The sequence below is a fragment of the Chrysochloris asiatica genome, unplaced genomic scaffold (assembly GCF_000296735.1).
Source record: "Chrysochloris asiatica unplaced genomic scaffold, ChrAsi1.0 scaffold00006, whole genome shotgun sequence".
NCBI lineage: Eukaryota > Metazoa > Chordata > Mammalia > Afrosoricida > Chrysochloridae > Chrysochloris > Chrysochloris asiatica.
In genome coordinates this window covers 39,589,017-39,611,282 of record NW_006408524.1, presented here as the reverse complement: position 1 = coordinate 39,611,282, position 22,266 = coordinate 39,589,017, and the positions used below count along the sequence as shown (strand labels likewise).

Sequence of the window (22,266 nt, the reverse complement as noted above, 5' to 3'; positions counted from 1 at the left end):
AATTCTTTATACCAAAACACTAAATTCACTGTCAGTGTTTGGGTTTCAACTTATAACAACCCTGTAGGACAGAACAGAACTGGCCCACAAGGTTTCTGAGACTAAATCTGTCTCCCACGAATGCCTGGTAAGTTCAGGCCACTGACCTTTCAGTTAATAGCACAACATTTAACCCATTACAGCACCGTTGATCTTTTCATTCACTATGTTGTTGTTAAGTGCTGTCAAGTCAACTCCCACTCATAGAGGCACAGTATGAGGTTTCTGAGGACCAAGTCTTGGATGTGAACCACCAACCTTGTGATTGGAGAACATCAGGATGTTCTGGACACTTATTTAATTTATTGTGGTTATATGGCTTCTGCAATCTTCAGTCAATTTATGGTCTGTCTTTTTACTGTCCTTACAGTATATTTTGCTAATCAGACACTTTTAGTAATAATGAATTCAAATTTATCAATTGTTTCTTTTATGGCTAGCAGTTTTAAATCTTCTTTGAAAATATAGTTTCTTGCTGAAGATTAAAAAATATTCTTCCATGGTTTCTTTTATTAATTTAAAAGGCTTGCTTTCAAATTGAAGTTCTTAATCCATGAAGTATTTATATTAGTATAAAGAAAGATCTAAATTGAAATTTTTTCTTACAAATAACAGGCCCCTGGATCATTATTAAATAGTTTACCTTTACCCAGCGATCACTGTACCACCTCATATATGAAATCAAGTTTTCATATATGCATGTGCTCTATATTTTATTTCCTTAGCTAATTTTTCTATCTCAGTGACAAAATCACACTATCTTAAGTACTGTAAAATTTTAAAAATATGCTTTCTTTTTCTATTTGTTAGGCATACTTTTCTTCTACTTCTTTAGGAATATCATGAATAGTCTTACTTTTCATTTTAGAAACAGAGTTTTCTGCAAATACAGTGCTAAAAAGAAAGCTAAGAAATATGTATTAAATATTCAAAGTTGTGTAAATTTCAGTAATCAAATATCCATCATAATCTGAATTAATGTAGTTTTATCAGACACTTGCACCATTAACCATTCACCCTATTTGAGGTCTATCTTCTATGTATAGTTTCCACATTCAGAGGCTAATAGGAAGCTATTATCCCACATATAGTGCATGCTGCCATCAGGGAACCAATATTACTGAATGAATCTGAAGTAATTGTCCTCATTGCACCAACCTCAGCAAGAGAGACAACTCAGGATATATATGTCCCACTTGCTGTATCCAAATTCACACTACCTCAAAAACAAAACAAAACAAACCCTGCTTTTTAAAAATTCCATTCAAAATGTCTTTAATTATTGAAAACACGTGGTTTTAACAACAACAAAAAAAACTGAAGCAGAAAATAAATCAGTCTTAAAAGAGTAAGGCTGTTCTCACCACTGGAGTGCTAGCTGCTAACCAAAGTTCAGCAGCTAAAACCCACTTAATGGATCTGTGAGAGACAGGCCTGGAAATCTGCTCCCATAAAGATGATAGCCAATAAGGTGATGGAAGAACAGTTAGGCAGGTTTGCATGGGCTAAGTGGGACAGAGGAAAAGAATGATGAATGCACAACCTTGGAACAACAGGGCTCTGGGATACAGGGATTGAGGCATGGTTTGAAAGGTAAAAGGGGGGAAAAAATGTTAAGAAGCTTGGATGTCTTTTGAATCTTGGTTTCCCTTGCATACCATTATAAAATAGACACTTGAGGGGGAGAGAAAGGAATCAACAGAAATATCACCATAGAAAGTGTGTAAGTCCATCTTCTGCTTATATCTGATTGGAATTCCTAAAATGGGGCTACAGCTTGCCCAGTGAAGGAGGCTTCCTGTGGAGCCTCTGCATTGCATAAGACCATAGGTGGAAGCCTGAATCACATCCAGAATCTTTTGAGGTGGGAAATTTCCACTGGAAAGGATAAGCAGACCAGCCTGGAGTGGCTAGAAGAACAGAAGATACTTCTTGAAAGGAAGACTGACAGGAAAAATACAAACAATAACAGCAGTCTGACTGATTACTACAAGAACAAGCAAATTTCTCGCCCAGGAGACATCAAGTCAAGTGGTCGGGTCCCCTCAGGGCAAATCCCCTTCCAAGACTAAGACTCAGTGGGAATACACGAGCAGATATGCACTCTGACTGGTGACCACGGTGGTCATGGATAAGAGGAAGAGACAGAAAAACAACAATGAAGCTGCAAGCTAAGTCCTTCCATGTTTAATAGACTCCTGTGAACCCTGGTGGAGACCTGGTTGGCCAGTTGTGTGGCAAGACCTGGGAACTCCTGGGCCCAGAGTCAGTGACATACCCACAGAGGACTAGAGTGGAGAGTGAAGCGTCCAGCTGATAAGAAGTGAGGGCATATGCACAAGAACACCCACACTTGCAGGTAATACCTACTTGACTTGGCTCCAATGGCCGGAGGATCAGAGCTCAACTAGAAGAAGAATGAAGAGGAAAACAAGAGTAATCTGATACATTTTGATGAACTTGACCTACACCTATAGATGCAGTAGCTCAAAAGAGGGAGCAAATCTTTACAGCAAGGATCATTCCCACCCCTTGATACACAGGGTAGACAGGGATGGGCAACTTAGACAATGGCTACCCAAAATGGGGGGCTACAAGCTTTCAAGAGGGTGCCTAGATCCAGAGGTTGTGGAAGAAGGTAGAATCTCCACTGAGTAGTAGCCAATTTGTCTGGGTGGAGCTGATGAAAGGAGATGGGGATAGGACTCTTGTGGTAATAAAAAAAGAGAAGAAATAAAAATTAAAAAAAAAGATATCCCAAACCGCTCTGGAGCACTTCTACTTTGTCACATAGGACAGCTATGAGTTGGACTTGACTAATGGCCACTCAATAACAATTATTAGATCATAATTGAAATCTTGCATCATACACTACACCTCCATTGACAATAAGAAAATAAAGTAGAAGAGATAGTTTCAAATCTCAAAAGGAACTAACTAATATGTGTTCATGTACTACAACAAAAATGACCAAAATAATGAATGCTTGCCTTTTATTGCATATTACTTAGGTCTGGGAGTGGGGGGGGGGGGGGGGGTCCATAGGTTAAACACTGGACTGCTCATTACAAGATTAGCAGTTGAACCCACCAGATTCCTCACTCACAGGAGAAAGATGAAATTTTCTGCTTGCAAAAAGGTTACAGCCTTAGAAACTCTACATAGGGTCTCTATGAGTCAAACTAACTCGACAGTGCTTAACATCAATAACTTAGGGCTAGACATTATGTATGCATAGTTGGTTTTGTGCTATGAACTTGGTTCCAATTCATAGCAACCCTATGAATTTTTATAGCAACCCTATGAGGTTTTATGTCTTTTGTTGTTGTTGTTAACTGCTGTTGAGTTGATTCTGACCCATAGCGACTCTGTACAGGGTTTACAAGGCTGTAAATCTTTACAGGAGCAGAAAGCTTCATCTTTCTCCCGCAAAACAGCTGGTAGTTTTGAACTGTTGACCTTGCGGTTCGCAGCCTGATTCGTAACCACTATGCTACCAGAGCTCCTTACAGGAGTTGAAAGCCTCATCTGTCTCCCACAGAATGGCTGGTAGTTTTGAACTTCTGACCTTGAGGTTGGCGACCCGACTCTGTGGGCCTGACTGTGTGTTATGTATGTATACTCATGATGTCTTTTTCCAGATATTGGCTAACATTAGTCTTATTTTGTGGATGAGGAAGTAGAGACAGAAAGGTTAAGTGACTTGTCTCAGATTTCACAGATGGAAAAATGTCCTGCCAATATATAAATCTTGGGTTGTTTGACTCCAGATGCTGCTTTTTGCTCCATTATACTGAAAACTCTTATTTTCTTAAGCACTTAGGATAAAACAAGTAAAGCATATAAAACATGTGAGTTCCATCCAAATGATTACTATCATTCAGGTAATTCACCTACTCAATATAATTAGATTTGCAAATATGACACTATTTTCCTGTACTATAATTTAGCTAATTATACTACTCAACTTAATTACCTTTGCAATCTTGACATTGGATGTTGCATTAGATCTTTTCCACATGAGCTGGGTTCTACCCTTGGCTTCACTTCTAAGTGTTTGTGTGAATTTGAGAAAATTATACTTTTCTCTACTTCAATTTTCATATTTGTATTATTGGAATAATGAGCCTTTCAAAATTTTCCACAGGGACATTTTCTCCACGGACAGGCCCAGATGGAATGAGCCCATAAGTCATCATCATCATCACCAAGAGCTAAAACATCCACTTAAAATAATGTTGGCAAAATTATGGGAGGAACAAATTGATTAGCATCTATACTTATTTCCTTTTCTGAGAGGAAGAGGACAGTAACTCTATAATAGTAAAAAGTCTGTTATGTACAATTCTAAATGAGAAAAAATAAAGAATATGGTATAGATTTTAGAAATACTATAAACCATTTTGGAATCGTGGTGTGGCCTTGTCGGATAAACACTGGATTACTAACTGCAAGGTTGGCGGTTCAAACCCACCAGCTGCTCTTGTGAAACCCTATACAGGGTCACTATGATTTGCAACCTATTTGATGACACAAGAATAATAACAGAAGCTATTTTAAGGACTCCATTTGACGCTGTACAATAACCAGTGGACTGCTAACTGCAAGATTAACAGTTTAATCCCACCAGCTGTTCTACAGAGAAAGATTAGATTTTCTGCTTCTGTAAAGATTCACACACTCAGAAACCTTGTATAGGTCACTATGAGTTCAAATCAATTTGATGGTAGTGGGTGGGAATAAGGCATTTTACAGTGTGCTGGATGAAATTTTACCATTTTCTACTTATTTTAAAACTGACATAAAATACTTCAGAGCTAACTATAGCATTTAGTGATTATATAATAATTAAAATATTTTACATACTATTTTCTTCTGGCATTTGATTATCAGTTGATAGTTTCAAAAAGTTAGAAATAGAAAGAAAGAAAATCTGCAACAAACACATGATGAGTATATCTTTTAAAAATGGAGGGGAAACTTCAAAAACCACTGTTTCTAGATTTATTTTAAAATATGCTATATAGCATTTATGGGAGTCATAGTTCTAGAGGATAAGCACTGGACTGCGAAATACAAGGTTAGTGGTTGGAGCCCACCAGCCACTCCTTTGGAAAAAGATGAGGTTTTCTGCTCCTGCAAAGATGTACATCCTTGGAAACCTTATACAGGGTCAGTATGAGTTAATGGTGCTTAACGACCACAGCATATAGTATTTAAGTGTATTGAAACAATGAAAGGGATATATTGTTGGAAAAAACACTAAATATTAGCAAAAAAATCTACAAAAATAATTTCAGATTAAAAACTAATATTGCCATTAGAATAATAACCCCATAGCAGAATGATAAATAAATAAATAAATAACTTATGGTTTAGTATCACTTCATCAGTCCACCTTCATTTTTGGTGCTTTATTTTTAGGATGCTATTGTTGGAGGAGAATACGAAAAGTGCCATGGACTGCCAAAAGAACCAGTAGATCTGTTTTGGAAGAAGTGCAGCCAGAGTGCTCCTTGGAGGCCAGGATGGCTAAGCTTCGTCTCTCATACTTTGGACATATTGTCAGGAGGGAACAGTTGATGGAGAAGGATGTCATGCTGGGTAAGATGGAGGGTCAGAGAAAAAGAGGAAGACCCCAAACGAGATGGATCGGCCAGGTGGCATCATTGATGGACTCTAGTGTGGCAGCGGTAGTGAGGTTGGCCCAGGATCGGACATTGTTTCGTTCTGCTGTGCATGGGGTCGCTGTGAGTCGGTTCTGACTCGATGGCACCTGACAACAACAACATTGTTGTTAAGGGCTCTCAAGTCTGTTCAGACTCATAGTGACCCTGTATAGGGTTTCACAAGAGCAGCTGCCAAGAGCACAATCACTCAAATGCATGATAACTCATTTAATAAAAAAATCATTCTCATTATTTTGATTCATATGTACAACTCCTTCATGAAATAATCAGCATTTATAAACTAAGTAGTGTGAAGATATTCTCGCATTTCCTTGAAGACATAGCATATTCATTTTTTCATTATTCATGATGTCTAGTGACAGGTTACTGTTCAGGTGAAAGGTTTGAGGGTTTGCAATGAGGAATACACAAATAATAAAGACATAGGCCCTGCCCTCTAGTTAGTCACAGTCAACAGGGCGGCTTGCAAACAATAGAATTTTTACTGCATATATATGAAAGCTTTGTCATATTCTGATTTGTGAAATATTTTACTTCATATTTTATAGAATTTCTTTAAACTGTTTGCTGCTTTAGTTGGGGGTCATTGGTAATAGTTTAGAAGAGATCCCATAATCATCTATGAAGTGGCATAGAACTTTGTACCCTACTCTTACTGTGCTACACTGCTAGTTGCCTACAATTATTATGGATAATGGTGTATTATTGATTTGAAAAGATGGGTCTTCCATAACACTTAATTATGCCTATGAGGCAGTCATTTGGGCAGAGCAGAACTGAATGTTTTAAAATCAGGAAAGGTGTGCACCAGGGTTGTATCCTTTTACCATACTTATTCAGTCTGTATGTTAAGCAAACAATATTAGATGCTGGATAATATAAAGAAGAATGTGACATCAGGGTTGGAAGAAGGCTCATTAACAGCCTGTAGTATGTGGATGACACTTTGATTGCTGAAAGTGAAGAAGCCTTAAAAGGCTTACTTCTGATCAAAGACTACAGCCTTCAATATGGTTTGCACCTTAATGCAAAGAAAATGAAAATCCTCACAGCAGGACCAAGAAATAACATCATGAATAATGTAGAAAAGACTGAAGTTGTCAAAGACTTCATTTTGCTTGGATCCACAGTCAACACTCAAGGAAGCAGTACTCAAGAAATCAAATGACATTTTGCATGAGTCAGATTTTCTACAAAAGACCTCTTTAAAGTGTTCAAGAGCAGAGATGTCGGTTTAAGGACTAGCCATGATGTTTTCAATAATGTCATATGCATGTGAAAAGTAGATAACGAATAAGGAAGACCTTCAAAGAATTGATGCATTTAAATTGTAGCGTTGGAGAAGAATATTGAAAGTACCAAGAACTGCCAGAAGAACTAAAAAATCTGTCTTGGAAAAATATAACCAGAATGTCCCTTGGAAGCAAGGATGGTGAGACTTTGCCTCTGGTTCTTAGGACATGTTGTCAGGAGGGATCCATCAGTCCTTGGAGACACACATCATGCTTGGTAAAGCGGGGAGTCCATGAAAAAAAAGTCAAAGGCACCTAGTAACAACAATTTATTTCCTGTAGTAATCTCATGCTTTTAATGCTGTTTGTATTCTGTTTGCCTTCTGAAATTTTTGACCTACTCATCCAGAGTGGGAATGAGATATTGTGTATACCATTAAGACAAATATTTCTACTTTTGAGCTTGTTATATAAATTTTGTCATTTTTATTATTTTATTTGGACTTAAGCCAGCCTGATTTGTAGGTATTCTGAAAAATTTGGGTAAATGGGGTTTTGTTTTTGCTTTTTTTTTTTTTTTCGTTTTACAAGCTTAGATTGAAAGTAAGAATCCTAAAAGTGTTTTTTTTTTCGTTTTTTTTTTAATGTAGTACAATTAACAACTCAGATTTTAAAAGAAATCACTTATTCCAAGTCTGAGTAATGTAAGAATACTATTATTTGCAAAGTGAAAGTGACATGAACTAAGTTTTAAATGCTATTAGTGTCTCTACATACAGAACATACTTTTCAATAAATCTTCATAATTAAAAAAAAAAGTGAACAAAAATTTATCATATTCCACTGTTTTAATAGTGAATACATAAAGTGATCACTCATTACTTACATATTTCATAATATTTTCTTATGAAGAAGTCTAAATTATGGTTTTTAATTATAGTCTTTCTAGTGAGTATATTGGGAATGCAGAGGTTCTGTAGAATCAACACTGGATTGAGAACCACAACGTGGGTGGCTAGAATCCACCAGCTGCTTGACAGAAGAAAGATGAGGCGTTCTACTCTTGCAAAAATTTATAGCCTTGGAAACGCTATACAGAGCCGCTATGAGTTGGAATTGACTCAATGGTATTTAACAATAACAACAATCAATAAATTATTGATGACTAATTTTAAAGTAAATAGAATACTTATTTCAATCTGACTCTTTTTTGCTGAAAAAAACTATCAGGATAATTTTTCTGTATGAATTATGTAGTTTGGAATCAATCATATTTTTGTCTTACACAGAAATATTACAAATGAGAATAGAATAACTATTACTATTTTCTATAATTATTTTGTACTTTTATTTATCTTATCTAGTTTACCTAATGACAGTATCCTATGTATTATTTCAAAAGATGCTATACCTATCCACTAAAGGTTACAATTTATGAGAAGAGAAAACAAATAAAATATTTATCAGTATACTCATAGAATTTCTTTAGATGGCCAAAGAGGCAAATGGATTGGTAGAAAAATGAATCTACCCATCATTTTATAGAAACAAATAACTATAAACCAAACATTTGAAATAAAAGTGAAAATTTCTTTTTGAAACTTGCTATATTTGAATCCCTTGTTGGGACTATGTGTTAATCTGTCTCACTGAGGATAGCTACTAATGGCCTGACCCAAGCCATGGTATTTTAAAAAACTTCATATACTTGTGAATGTTGTGTAAACACCATAGGTTTTCTTTAAGCATCTGTGACAAACTTTATACCTTAGCGATGACAGTCAATGTGCTACAAGGGATTTTGCTGTGTTTTGTCCACAATCCACATTATTAGTAATAGCTCCATATTTAAAAAAGATCTCCTATTAATTTTCATTAGACTTGTAGTGTTCAGTAGAGCCAATGCCTTTAACAGCTAGAATTTTTTATTGCTTTTAAGTGTGTGTGACATGTGTTGCTTTTCCACATGTGTTGTTCAATGATCTGTTTTTCACTTTCAGATAGATACTTCTCCTTTGGCTGTTGCTGCTATTACCACTAGCAGTAGTTTTGCTGCATTTTGAAGCCATGATACACTTCACAGTAATACTGTCAGAAGGATATTAAACAGAGGTAACACTATGATACTCAAGGCATGCATACTATATGAGATTGAATGCTACTGTCTATGATTTAAAGCATACACTATTACTAAGTAAACTTTTAAGGAAGAAAGTGTGGTGCAGTACATAGGAAGAGACCTTTAAAAAGTTTGTAGAACAATTCTATTATCTTTTAACTCTATTTTTTCCCATGAACTTTTAAAAACCCTTGCATACATAAGCCAGTAACATAAATGTTATAACTATGAAGACATATAGAAGTATTTTACCATTGTGCATCTAGCATAGCAATTACTTTGTATGCAAGAGACATGAGATATATGTATTATATATGTGGGGAAGTGGTTGCATTTGCCATATCCTCTTCTCTGATTGTTGCTTCTGAACTGCAGTATAACTTTGTTGTTGTTGTTAAGTGCCATCGAGTCAGTTCCGACCCAGAGTGACCTTGGATAGGGTTTTCGAGGAGCAGCTGGTGAGTTTGAACTGCCAGCCTTGCAGTTCAAACAGCTTTGTGGTCTAGTGCATTAACCCACAGAGCCACACCAGGACTCCTTATGGGACTACAAATGTATATGCAGTCAGACACTGCTCAAATGGATGTCACGTAGTGCATGATGGTAATGAGTATTCATTTACATTACTTCACTAAAGCTCATGTCATTTTAAAGCCTGGAAAGAGTAAGTGTTGCAGAATGGAATTTTTAAAGTTGCATGTCTTTAACTGGACTATTTTACATGTGGAATTTCTATAAAAATGTAATACCTAAAAAATAAAGTATATAGTAAAGATATGGATTACATAGATAAGCATGCATGACATAAATGCAAAATCCAAGTGATAGAATGGTGGTGGTGATTATGGTCCATGGAGTTGGTTTTGATTCAGAGTGACTCTGCATACAATTTCTGAGGCTGTATATTTAGCAGAAAGCCTCAGTGTTCTCCTTTGGAGTGCCTAGTAGTTTCAAACTGCTGACTTTGCGGTTAGTAGTCCAACTTGTAACCCATTAAGCTACTGCATCCAAATTTAATGAAGATGAATGAAAATCATTCTACTCTAAATATTTGTCTCTAAATTTAAAAACCAAGCTTCTAGAAATAAACTGAAAGTATTTACTGGGACTAGAACTCTGGCATCCCGGGGAAAGGTGATTTCTTAGCTTCAAGAGTACAAAAATTGAAAATTAAGCTAAGAAAAGATGAGTAAAACTTCCAAAATAGTATTTTACATCAAGCATGTGCTTACTGGAATCCTATTGTGTTATTGTAGGATAAGTACTAGACTGTTAACCATAAGGTTGTGGTTCAAATCTACCAGCTGCTCCTTGAAGCCCTTATGCAGGGTTTGTATGAGTCAAAACTGACTGAAAGGCACCTAACAACAAGCAATAATAATGTGCAGAGTGCTGACATTTGATGAATATGTGGCATAAACAGAAACAGTCTCCCACACAATCCTGTCATTCTTTCCTTGTAATATAAGACTCATCACAATTGTTTGTATGTTCTCAATATTTTATTCTTCTATGAATTCTAGCAAAGACTTAATAAGACTCCATTTTCAGCACCTAACTCAACAAATATTATGCTGAAAAAGAATTAATAAAACACACATAACAAATTTTCCTCCATGGGTGATAGTTACATTTTATCATTTATTTTTTAAACATCTTTCATACTTAGGATGCCATATAAATCTACTTAGGAAAAGACTAGATAGTTTTGCTGGAATTGTTGTACCTTGGCAAGATTGTTGTTTACCTAAGAATACACATTTTTCAAGTGGCAAAACTAGGATTCTTATTCAAATTATTTTAAATAAAAATTAAAATCTAGTGGCTCTCTAAAAACTTAGCTTTGATTTGCAAATTAGATTTCACATACATACATCTCTTTTTCAGATTAAATGGAAAACAATAACTAGAAAGTTATGGTCCAAACTTTTATTCTGCACAATATTATTTCTTTGGAAGCCTTATTAGCCCCCAAGGGTTGTCCTATGAAACCATGGTTAGATGTTTTTCAGTAATGGCATCCAATGAATCTAGACTCCTTATATTCATCCTCTTATGTGGTCCCCTACTATATCAACATTAGGCTTGGTCTCAAAATTTTCTTTGGCCAATGAGGTATTCACAAACATGATGTTAAGTAAAAGTTTGAGAAGCCCTTGTAAACTGGAGCTTGTTTTGCCTCAGATTACTATTGGAAATGTTTCTACTGACATGTGAAAAAGCCCAGGCTAGTCTATTGGAAGATGAAACCACACAGAACAGGCTGTCTAGACCAAAGAACTCTTAGTTAACTATCAGTTGACTGCAGTTGCATGATCTAAATTAAATCCAGTAGAATTCTTCAACAGAGCCAATCTCAAACCCTTACTCACAATATTGTGAACAAATACAATGGAGGCTATTGAGTGGTTTATTATAAAGCATAGGCTAACTGATACAAAATTACTAAAATACTTTTTTAAACAAAGCCTAAAATTGTGTTTGTGCATATATTTGCACATATATATAATTTATTAAGGAGCTCTGGTAGCGTAGTGGTTACGAATCGGGCTGCGAACCTAAAGGTCAGCGGTTCGAAACTACCAGCTGCTCCGCGGGAGAAAGATGAGGCTTTCTACTCCCGTAAGGATTTACACCCTCGGAAACCCTGTACAGGGTCGCTATGGGTCGGAACCGACTCGACGGCACGTAACAACAACACAACATAATTTATTAATATAATTGCATGTAATTCTATGGCAAGTCTGTTAGGAAGAAGAAAGACCTTTCAAAGGGTCTCCAAATTTCCCAATCAGATTTACAGAACTGCTTCTAAAAGAAATTATTTTTAGGTAAAAATGTGAACATCTGCCCTCTGACCAGATAATGACAGATAACTATGGATCATGCCCAAATTAGAAACAGAGGTTTGACTTTTCTCTTGGCTGAGAGCTGAGTACTGGCCTCCTACCATTTCTATAGATTAGAAACAACCTTTACTTTCTTATTCTATTAATGTTCTATTTCAAACATGGTCACATTTCTTGCAGATCATTATCTCTATAGATGAATATTCCCTTCCTTTTTCTATGATCTTAACTTAATTAAATTTTTAAAAAAATGCCTGATGACGAAGATTTTGGAGGCTACTCTCAAGCATACCAAATGCCATACACTTTTGAAGGAAACTGCATGTAAATTTTAGGAGAAGGAAAATGCTGTACCTGAGTTGGAACCAACTCAATGGCATTTAACAATAACAACAAGTATATCATAAATAATTTCAAAGTGTTCTCTAAATGATTGGGAACCAGAATTTTAAAGTTCTGAGATTAATAGAATTTCAAAAATAGCTTGATAAATGGGACAAAAATACCTACCTATGATCTATTTGCCCTTTCCCTCATTATTTTCCATTCCTTTGAACCAAAGCTAGACTATTTGATCATTTTATGCATTTATTTTTCACATTAATGTATGAAAGAACATGATATGGGTCATTCCAGGTGAAAACTAAAAAAATCAATATGTGACTTTCCGAGTCCTTACTTGCAGATCACATGCCAAGATGCCAGAGATTTAGAAAGAGTCCTTCAGTGATTATTTGGATTGCTGCATTTGGGGAGTTAGTATGCAAAGTGAATAAACAATAAGTTGTTTTCTTTCACATTATGCCATTGATTATTTGGGGTTAAGTTTTTACTGCAACATATAGTACTCTATCATGACAAAGTTAGGAAATGAATATTGGATTGCCAACTTTTTATTATGCCAAGTATGAAGACTCTAAAATATAAGCAAAGAGGATTCCTTATTACATAACAGCATTAAAAAAAAAAAAAAAAAGTTAAGAGTTTAAAACCAAAAAAAAAATACAAGAAGATAACAATCTCAGAATAAAGGTGAGTTCTTTAATGGGAACAAGGGAACAATACAGCTTTAAAGTGTCACTTTACTATTCTTATTTTTGTTATTTTTCTTGGTAAAAGTTTATCAATGAACACTGCACCAATCTTCCAATTGGACATGAACCATAGACACAGATATTTCAAAAATGGCAAAAGAACATTGGTGGCCCAAAACAATAATAAATCTCATATAATGGCAATTTCCTGCTTTACCTGTCTTTCAGTGAGATCCAGATTCACTGCGATCTCATATCGCCTCAGTCTGGTCAGATAATTATGATGGGCAAATTCTGCTTCAAGTTCTCTGATTTGTTCTTTGGTAAATGCTGTCCTTTCCTTCCTGGGTTTGCTGTTGACTTCTGATTTATAATTTCCTTCTTGGGAGTCTGAAAAGAAAATAAGAAAAGAAAAGAGGATTAAACTTCAATCATTCAAACACACTCAATCATTCTTGCTAAAAATGTTTATTATGCAAATACCTTTCCAAATATTGTGCTCTAGGAGACAGAGATCAAAGAAAATAAGATCTGCCTCCCCTTTACAGGGTATGGTCTATGAATTGTTGTTGTTGTTGTTATTATGTGCCTTGGAGTCGGTTTCGACTCTGAGCGACCCTGTACAGGGTTTCCAAGGCTGTAAATCTTTATAGGAGCAGAAAGCCTCATCTTTCTCCTGCAGAACGGCTGGTAGTTTCCAACTGCTGACCATGAGATTAGCAGCCCGATTCGTAACCACTATGCTATCTCTGCTCCTTGGTCTATTAATAGTTCTTATTTTTTACATATGCTGTAAACTAACAGTCTAATTAGAAAATTATCAAATTTTCTTCTTAAAAATATGAACAGAAATTTTAACTGCTCTTAATATGCTAGTGATAATTATAAACTAATGTCTCTCAAGGAGTTAGCTATCTAAGATACAATCTTCTTTTTCTTAAGAAGTGGCTTAGTTTATATACTTAAGCTCTAAATACGATTGAAAGGAATAAACCTAAAAAAACAAACAAAAAACAGTGGCAATTCAGTATATGAATATTTAAACAATTCATATGTTTAAGCTAGTTGAATGCAACAGGATCATTAAAGTATATTCAAGTTCAGATTAAGCATAAATAAAGATATGTGTGTATTTACTGATCTTTTCATTTTTATTTAGGTAAAGTCTGCCTTGAAGGCAATAATGATGTTCTTTTATTTTTTACAATATTTTTAAATAATGTGGAATCCTTATTAATAAAATTGGGTTCTCATGATTTTACAAATGAAAAGTTTTTAAAAGTTCTTTTCTTATATATAAGATAAACATCAACACAGTAACTAAAACTAACTGTCTGCAACATCAAAATTTATAAGGCCGTGTACAAATAACAATACTTGGAGCATATTATTCATTCTTTCTTCTCAAATGTTCAAGAGATTACTGACATGAATAAAATAATTATGATGACATGTGCAAAGAACTGGAATTAGAAAACAAAAATGGCATTTCCCAAACTGAAAGAACTAAAGAAAAAAATCAAGCATTGTGTTGTAATATTGAAGGCAAAAAATTAAATGATGCAGAAAACATAAAGAAAGGATGGGAATGACATCATCACTGCACCAAAAGGAATCGAGCAACATTCAACTATTTCAGGAAGTAGTATATGGTCAAAAACCAATACTAAAGGTATTCCTGAAGGACAAAGTCCAAGCTGAAGGCATTGGTGAAAGACGAGTCTCCAAAAATTGATGCAATACCAATTGAGAAGTTTCAACAAATTGATGTAATGTTAGAAGCTGTCACTTTTCTGTCAAGAAATTTTAGAGACAGCTGCCTGGATTTTCGATTGGAAGATGTTGATATTTGTGTGCATTCCAAATAAAAGTCAACCAACAGAATGCAGATATTACAAAATTATATAATTAATATGAAAAACAAATAAATTTTGTTTGAAAATAACTCAAAAACAGTTGCAGCAGTACATCTACAGGGAATTGCCAAAAACCCAAACCAGATTCAGAACTTGGAATGAGGGATATCTTTGCTGATGTCAGATGAATCTTGGCTAAAAGCAGAGAGCTCCAGAAAGATGTTTACCTGTGCTTTATTTATCATGCAAAGGAATTTGACTGCATGTATACTAACGAGTTATAGATAATGTTGCTAGGAATAGGAGTTTCAGAATAAACTGTGCTCATAATAAAATTGTAGAACAACAGGCTATCATTTGAATAGCACCAGGGGATGCTTAATAGTTTAAAATCAAGAAAGATGTGTCAGGATTGTATCCGTTTGCCATACTTACTCAGATTTAGCAAATAATCTACTAAACTGGCCTATATAAAGAAAAATAGGACATCAGGGTTCAAAGATGACTTATTATTAACAACCTGTGATATGCAGATGACACAACCTTACTTGCTGAAAAGGAAGAGGTCTTTTAAGTACTTAATAAGACCATAGCCTTCGCAATAGGTTACACCTCAACATAAAGAAAACAAAAATTCTCATAGTTTGACCAATAAGCAGCATCATGACAAACACAAAAAGTATTGAAGTTATAAATGATTTCATCTTACTAGTTCACAATCACTGCTCATTGAGGCAGCAGTTAAGAAATCAAACGACATATTGCATTGGGCAAATCTGCTACAAAAGACATTTGTTAAAGAGCAAGGATAACACTTTAAGTACTAATTAAGGACAATGAATAAGGAAGACTGTAGAAGAATTGATGCATTTGAATTATGGTGCTAGAGAAGAATATGAAATATACCATGGATTGGCATGATTTGAAAGAAGTACAGATGAAATTTTCCTGTTTTGAAAGAATTACAGACGAAGTTTTCCTGTTTTGAAAGAAGTACAGACAAAGTTTTCTTAGAACAAGTGTGGTGAGATTTCATCTCACATATTTTGGACATGTTATCAAGAGGGTCCAGTTCCTGGAAAAGGATATCAGATTTGGTAAAGTTGTTGTTGTTAAATTCTGCTATAAGTCAGCACTGGCTGGACAGCACATAATAACAATTCATATATCTTCATAATATTCCTGATTTAGGTTAGAAGTCTTAAGTATACTAAAGAATAGTGTGTTTGAATAATGAAAACAAAAACAAAAAAGATACAAAGGAGCTCTGGTAGTGTAGTGATTACAAATCAGGCTGCTAACCTCAAGGTCAGCAGTTCGAAACTACCAGCTGCTCCATGGAAGAATTATGAGGCTTTCTGCTCCCTTAAAGATTTGCAGTCTTGGAAACCCTATACAGGGTCGCTATGAGTCAACCGACTCCATGGTACTTAACAACAATGATGGTTACAGAAGGGGTAAGCCGTAGTTATTGTTGCTGTTAAGTGCCATCAAGTCGATTCCAACCCACAGCTACCCTGTATAGGGTCTCCAAGGAGCATCTGGTGAGCTTGAACTGCTGACCTAGCAGTTCACACAACTTTGCAGTCTGACACATTAACCCACAGCACCACACCAGGACTAAGGTAAGTGAGGAAATTATTCATGGCCTAGAGGGTAGACTTAATGTGGCACTGTAGGATAAGCACTGGATCAAAAGGTCGGTTTGATCTGCTAGGTTGGTGGTTCAAACCCACCAGTGGCTCCTCGGAAACCCTATACAGGGTCACTATGAGTTGGAACAGACTCACTTAACAGTAACAACAGAGGGTATACACATGTTAACATGGATGACAGGGCAAGCAATATACAAGAAAGAGGTTGGCAGAAGAAAGATGAAGGTAGCAAGACACACCAAGAGGAGTGTAAGAATTAAAGGAAATAAAGTTAAGTACTATTATCTGATGGTACCTGGAGAGGATTGCAATCATTGTAAAGAAGTGAAGTATATAATTTGCTGAATGTAAACTGATGATCTGCTCTGTAAATCTTCACTCAATTCCCAATAAAAAATTAAAGATAAATATATAAAATAACAATCTAGATATAGTGTTATGCTTCAGTACTTTTGAGAAATATTTCAGTATTTTAAATATTTTTTAGCATGTTCACATAACTAAAGATGCCTCTATCCAATGGGTTATTTATTGTTGTTACTGTGGATACGTTTCACCGAGTCAGTTCCGACTCATAGTGACCCTGTACAGAGTTTCCAAGGAATGGCTGGAGACTTTGAACCGCCAACCTATGGTTCAAATTGACCGTGCTGTCCAGTATTTTTCCCCACAGGTCCACTCCAATCAGAGTACAGTGAAACCTTCCATGAACCTGAATGATGCAGGAAGCATAATGCTTAACCAAAATTTATGAAGTCTAACTCTTTAATTTTTTATATCAACAATGTATTCTACAATACATTGTATGCCATACTATAATACATCTGTATTATAGTATGGTTTATAATTATTCTTTTGTAGTTATATCATTTGTTTTTTCATCCAATAGTGCTCAGATATGCTAAGATGTTCAAAATAAATTATTTGTTCAGATTTTTTTTTCTTTTTATCAGTGGAAGAGAGAATCTAAATGAAAGGAGGAAGGGTCTGTATGAATAGAAATCTACTAAACAAGGCAAACTAAAATAAACAATTTAGTTTGATTCTTACTAAAAGCTAAGCTGGTCAGACGTAAGGTTTTCTAGGTCTAGAAGCAGCAATAGCAATAGGTTTGTATCGAGATTTTGGCACACTGGTCATCATTATTTTTTCTCTGACTGATGATCACAGAGCACGTTTCTGACAATGTCTGAAATTCTTCATAATGCACTGTCCATATTTCTGGTCTTGTCACTTATCCCTGTGTTAATTGGCTCCACACCTTGGCAGGGCATGCAGAGCTTTAGTCAGCATGATTACATTTTACAAAAAGCCATTGAAATCAGGCAAGTTATGTAATAGATTATGTGTGAACTCTCAGGTAGGTCATATTTACATAATGCCAACTTACCTAGTTCTCTGTGAAAACTGCAATCCATTATCCTCTTTTAAAACAAAACAAAACTACAGATTTGCCAGCATCCATGTCGTTGGAAGTATTTCTCTATTCTGGCATTGTGTGAGCAGAACTTCCAGATGACTGAATTTTTTTAGACTTTACTATTGGCTGTTCTGGCAGACTACAAATTCAGTCACAGCAAAGAATATTCAGATAACAAGTCTCTCTCACAAGGATCCATGTTCTCACGTAAATCAAAAAAATTTTGCCAATTGGAGCCACATTGAGTCTGAAGTCTGTGGTTAATTATTCTTTATGTGGGGACAGTTTTTTTCTTCAGGAAAGCAGTCTGGAATTTGACTGCAAAGCCAGAGAATTTTTTTTTTTTTTTCTCATGAGCAATTCAATTTGAGTGATTCATGGTTCGCACATTCCCTTATGTAAGTATGAATGAACAAATTCACATTGAGGAAAGCTTATTAGCGTCTATTTACTTTTTTCCTGTAAAATCTATCTCCTTTAACTTTTGCAGTATTCCAAAGTACTTCACCACTCTCCCACATACAAACACATAAAACATGGAACAAAGCTCAAAAGGACAGACAGTCACATGTCTATATAAACTCCTATCATAACTTAGAATTTATGTTGTTGTTGTTTGGTGCCTATGAGTTGGTTCTGACCCATAGTGACCCTACATTCAGTAGAAGGAAACCCTACCTGTGGTAGCCCATTCTCACAATAATTGATGTGTTTGAGTCCATTGTTCCAGGCACATTAAGGATCTTCCTCCTTTTGAAGACTCTTTTCTAAGCATGATATCCTTTTCTAGAAACTGATCCCTCTTGATAACATGGCCAAAGTATGTGAGAAAGAGTCTCCCATCCTCAATTCTAAGGAACCTGTTTGCTGTAATTTTTCCAAAACAGATTTGCTCATTCTTTTAGTTGTTGTTGTTAAGTGCCATGAGGTCGGTTCCAACTCATAGCAACCCTGTGTAGAGTTTTCGAGGAGTGGCTTGTGAGCTTGAATCCCCAAACTTGCTGCTCAAACCAACCTTGCAATTCAGTGCATTAACCTACAGTAGTTGTTGTTGTTAAGTGCTGTCGAGTCAATTCCGACCCATAGCAACCCTGTATGGGGTTTCCGAGGAGCAGCTGGTGAGCTTGAACCACCGATTTTGCAGTTCAAACAGCTTTGCAGTCTGGCGCATTAACCCACAGTGCCACAGTAGTCTATGGTATTAGTCAACATTCTTCACTAATACCAACATTCAAATGCATCAATTCTTCCTTGGTTTCTCATATTCATTCTTCATCTTTCACATGTACAGGAGGTGAATAAAATTACCATGGCTTGCATAGTCCTCTAAGTGACATCTTTGCTTTTTAACACTTTGAAAGTGTATTTTACAGTAGATTTGTCCAATACAATACATCATTTTAAATTTGATTACAGCTCCGATGGGCATTGATTATGAATTCAAGTAAGATGAACCTTTGATAATTTCAATATTTTCTGTGTTGTCATAATGTTGCTTAATGTTCCAGTTGTGGGGATTTTTGTTTTTGTGTATGTGTGTTGTTGAGGTATAATCCATACTATGGTCTTTGATCTTCATCAGTAAGTGCTTCAAATCCTCTTCCCTTTTAGTAAGCAAGGTTATGTAATCTACATATCATACCAGCTTGTTTATATATATTCCTCTAATCTGATGCAGTGTTTTGTTTTTTTTTTTTTCATTTAGTACTGTTTCTTAGATTATTTGCTCAGTAAACATATTGAATAACAATGGTGAAAGGATACAAGCCTGACACACACTTTACATGATTTAAACCATGTAGTATTCCCTTCTTCTGTTTGAACAATGCCTACTGTTCCATGAACAGGTTCTGTTTGAACACAATTAAGTGTTCTGGATGTCCCATTCATCAAAATGATATCTATAATTTATTATGATACACACAGTTTTTGCACACCAATAAAATACAGATAAACATCATTCCCATATTCTCTGCATTCAGCCTAGATCCAGCTGGCATTAGAAATGATATCCATTCTTCCAAGTCCTATTTTGACTCTACTTCAATTTCTTTCCTATTTTTAAAGAATTTTCCTGTTATTGTACTGCTGTTACCATCTTTAAATTATATTCAACAAAAGTTTGCTTTCTTGTGATATGAATGATATTGTTGGATAATTTATGCATTCTGTAGGATTATCTTTCATTTGGAATGGGCACAGATACAAGGGAGCATCAAAAAGTTTGTAGAAAAAATGGAATTAAAGGATAATGGTATTTTCCATGACGTTTGGAAACTCCATTATGTTGGTCTTTCATAGTCAGTTGACCAAGTACCTATCTCAAATTTCTTGGCATGTACAAATGAGAACCTTTCAATACTTCATCCTATTGTTGAAATATCTCATTTGGTATGCAGTCAACTCCTGAAGATTTGTTTTTCAGCAATGTCCTTAGTGTAGCTTGGACTTCTTTTTTCAGCACTATTGGTTCTTTTTTGTTGTTGTTGTTTTTATTGTAAATTGAGTGAAAGTTCACAGGGCAAATCATCAGTTTTACATTCAACAAATCATTTACTTGATTTCATTATACTGATTATAATCTCCTCCATGTACTATCAGTTAACAATACTTCTATTTATTTTAACTTTTTTTTTTTTTTAAATACTCAGGCATATATGATAATTTAAAACCCCAAAGGGCACATTCTGCAAGCCTGCTTCCTGGCCGCCAGCTCTCAGTCTCTCTCTTTCCATGAATCTAGAGTCCTCAGCTGCTCCCTCTCTCCAAGTTCCCATCTCTGCCTCCATCTCTGGTGCCCCTGCTTCTCTGGATAGGGTCCCACATTCTGCTCATGCTCTTCTCCCATGATGGTCCTAAGGTACTCTGTTTCTGGACTGTAAGATTAACTACTCCTCCATTTTTGTTACAAAACTTCTACCTTTACGATTGTGACAGTCACAATTAGTCATGATAACAATCACTAATGAATCATAAGAATCTTGTCCCTATTTCTTTTCACCAGACCCACCTAGACAAGACAAAAACTATTCAGTGGGGACTCTATCTTCCCCTGCACACTCTTAAACTACATTCCCTCTTAAACTTGTAAACCAGTCATTTCACAGCACTTTTGGTTTTTGATTGTATGCCAGTTGGCTGAGATTTGACCAATTATTTTTAATCCCATGAATGTGTTTTCCTTCCATTCTACTCTTGGAATATGTTGTTCAATATTTTCCCCATAGAATCATTCAATATTGCAACTCAAGGCTCAATTGTTTTCTTCAGTTCTTTCAACTTGAGAAATCCTGAGTGTGCTCTTCTTTTCTTTGGGTTTTCTAACTCCAGGTCTTTGCACATTTCATTATAATATTTTGTCTTCTAGAGTCACCCTTTGAAACATTTTGATCAGTTCTTTTACATCACTTCTATTCTCTTTAGCTATTCAGCGTTCATGAGCAAGTTTCAATGTCTCTTCTGACATCCAGTTTAGTCTTTCTTTTTCTCCTGTATTTTTCATATATTTTGCTATTTTCATGTATGTTTGCTATTTTCATGTATCTCATCCCACAACTGGTCTGGTTTTCGGTCATCAGTGTGCAGTGAACCTAATCTGCTCTTGAGATGATCGCTTAATCTCTTTGAGATATACTGATCATTATATAGAGTACTTTGGCTCTCATGTACTTGTTTAAATTGTCTTTAGCTTCAACTTGATCTTGGATATGAGCAATTGCTCTAATCTGTAGTCAGCCTCTGGCCTTGTTCTGATTAATGATATTGAGCTTCTCCAAAAGTCTCTTTTCACTGATGTACACTGCAACAGTGGACTCAAACATAAGAGCAATTGAGAGACAGGCATAAGACCATACAATGTCTTGTTCTGTTGTACATAGGGTCACTGTAAGTTAGAACCAATTCAGTAGCACCTAACAGTCAGATTGATTCCTGTGTATTCCATGCCGTGAGATAAACATGTATACCTAATTTATATTGTTGAAAAGACGTATTTGAGATGAATAAATCATTGTAGTTGCTGTTAAGTGCCATCAATTTGGTTCAAACTCGTAGTGACCCCGTATAGGGTTTCCTAGTATTGACTGAAGGGTTTGGACCAACAACTTTGCAGTTTGTAGTCCAGTGCTTATCCTATAGCACCATACCAGGACCCAAAAATCCACTGCCATTGAGCCGATTCTGATTCATAGGGAGTCTATGGTTGGTGTGTAAATATGAATAACAGTTATATTAACTGGTATTTCTTGTAGGTAGATAAATATTATCTGTCACTCTCAGTGTTTTACTTCAACATTTATCTAGAAATAAATGCTCTTTCTGACACTGAATACAATGTCATTCCATTTCAATTCCTGGCATAGTAGACCACATC

General features: G+C 35.5%; 1 protein-coding gene across 1 annotated transcript in view; it reads right to left on the bottom strand.

Annotated features, from left to right (window-relative positions):
* MEOX2 (mesenchyme homeobox 2) overlaps positions 1-22,266 on the bottom strand; it is a 101,695-nt gene that overhangs the window by 4,808 nt on the left and 74,621 nt on the right. The window contains exon 2 of the mRNA XM_006832247.1: positions 13,181-13,353. Coding sequence (XP_006832310.1) covers positions 13,181-13,353 — 173 coding nt within the window. The remainder of the gene's footprint in view (positions 1-13,180; positions 13,354-22,266) is intronic.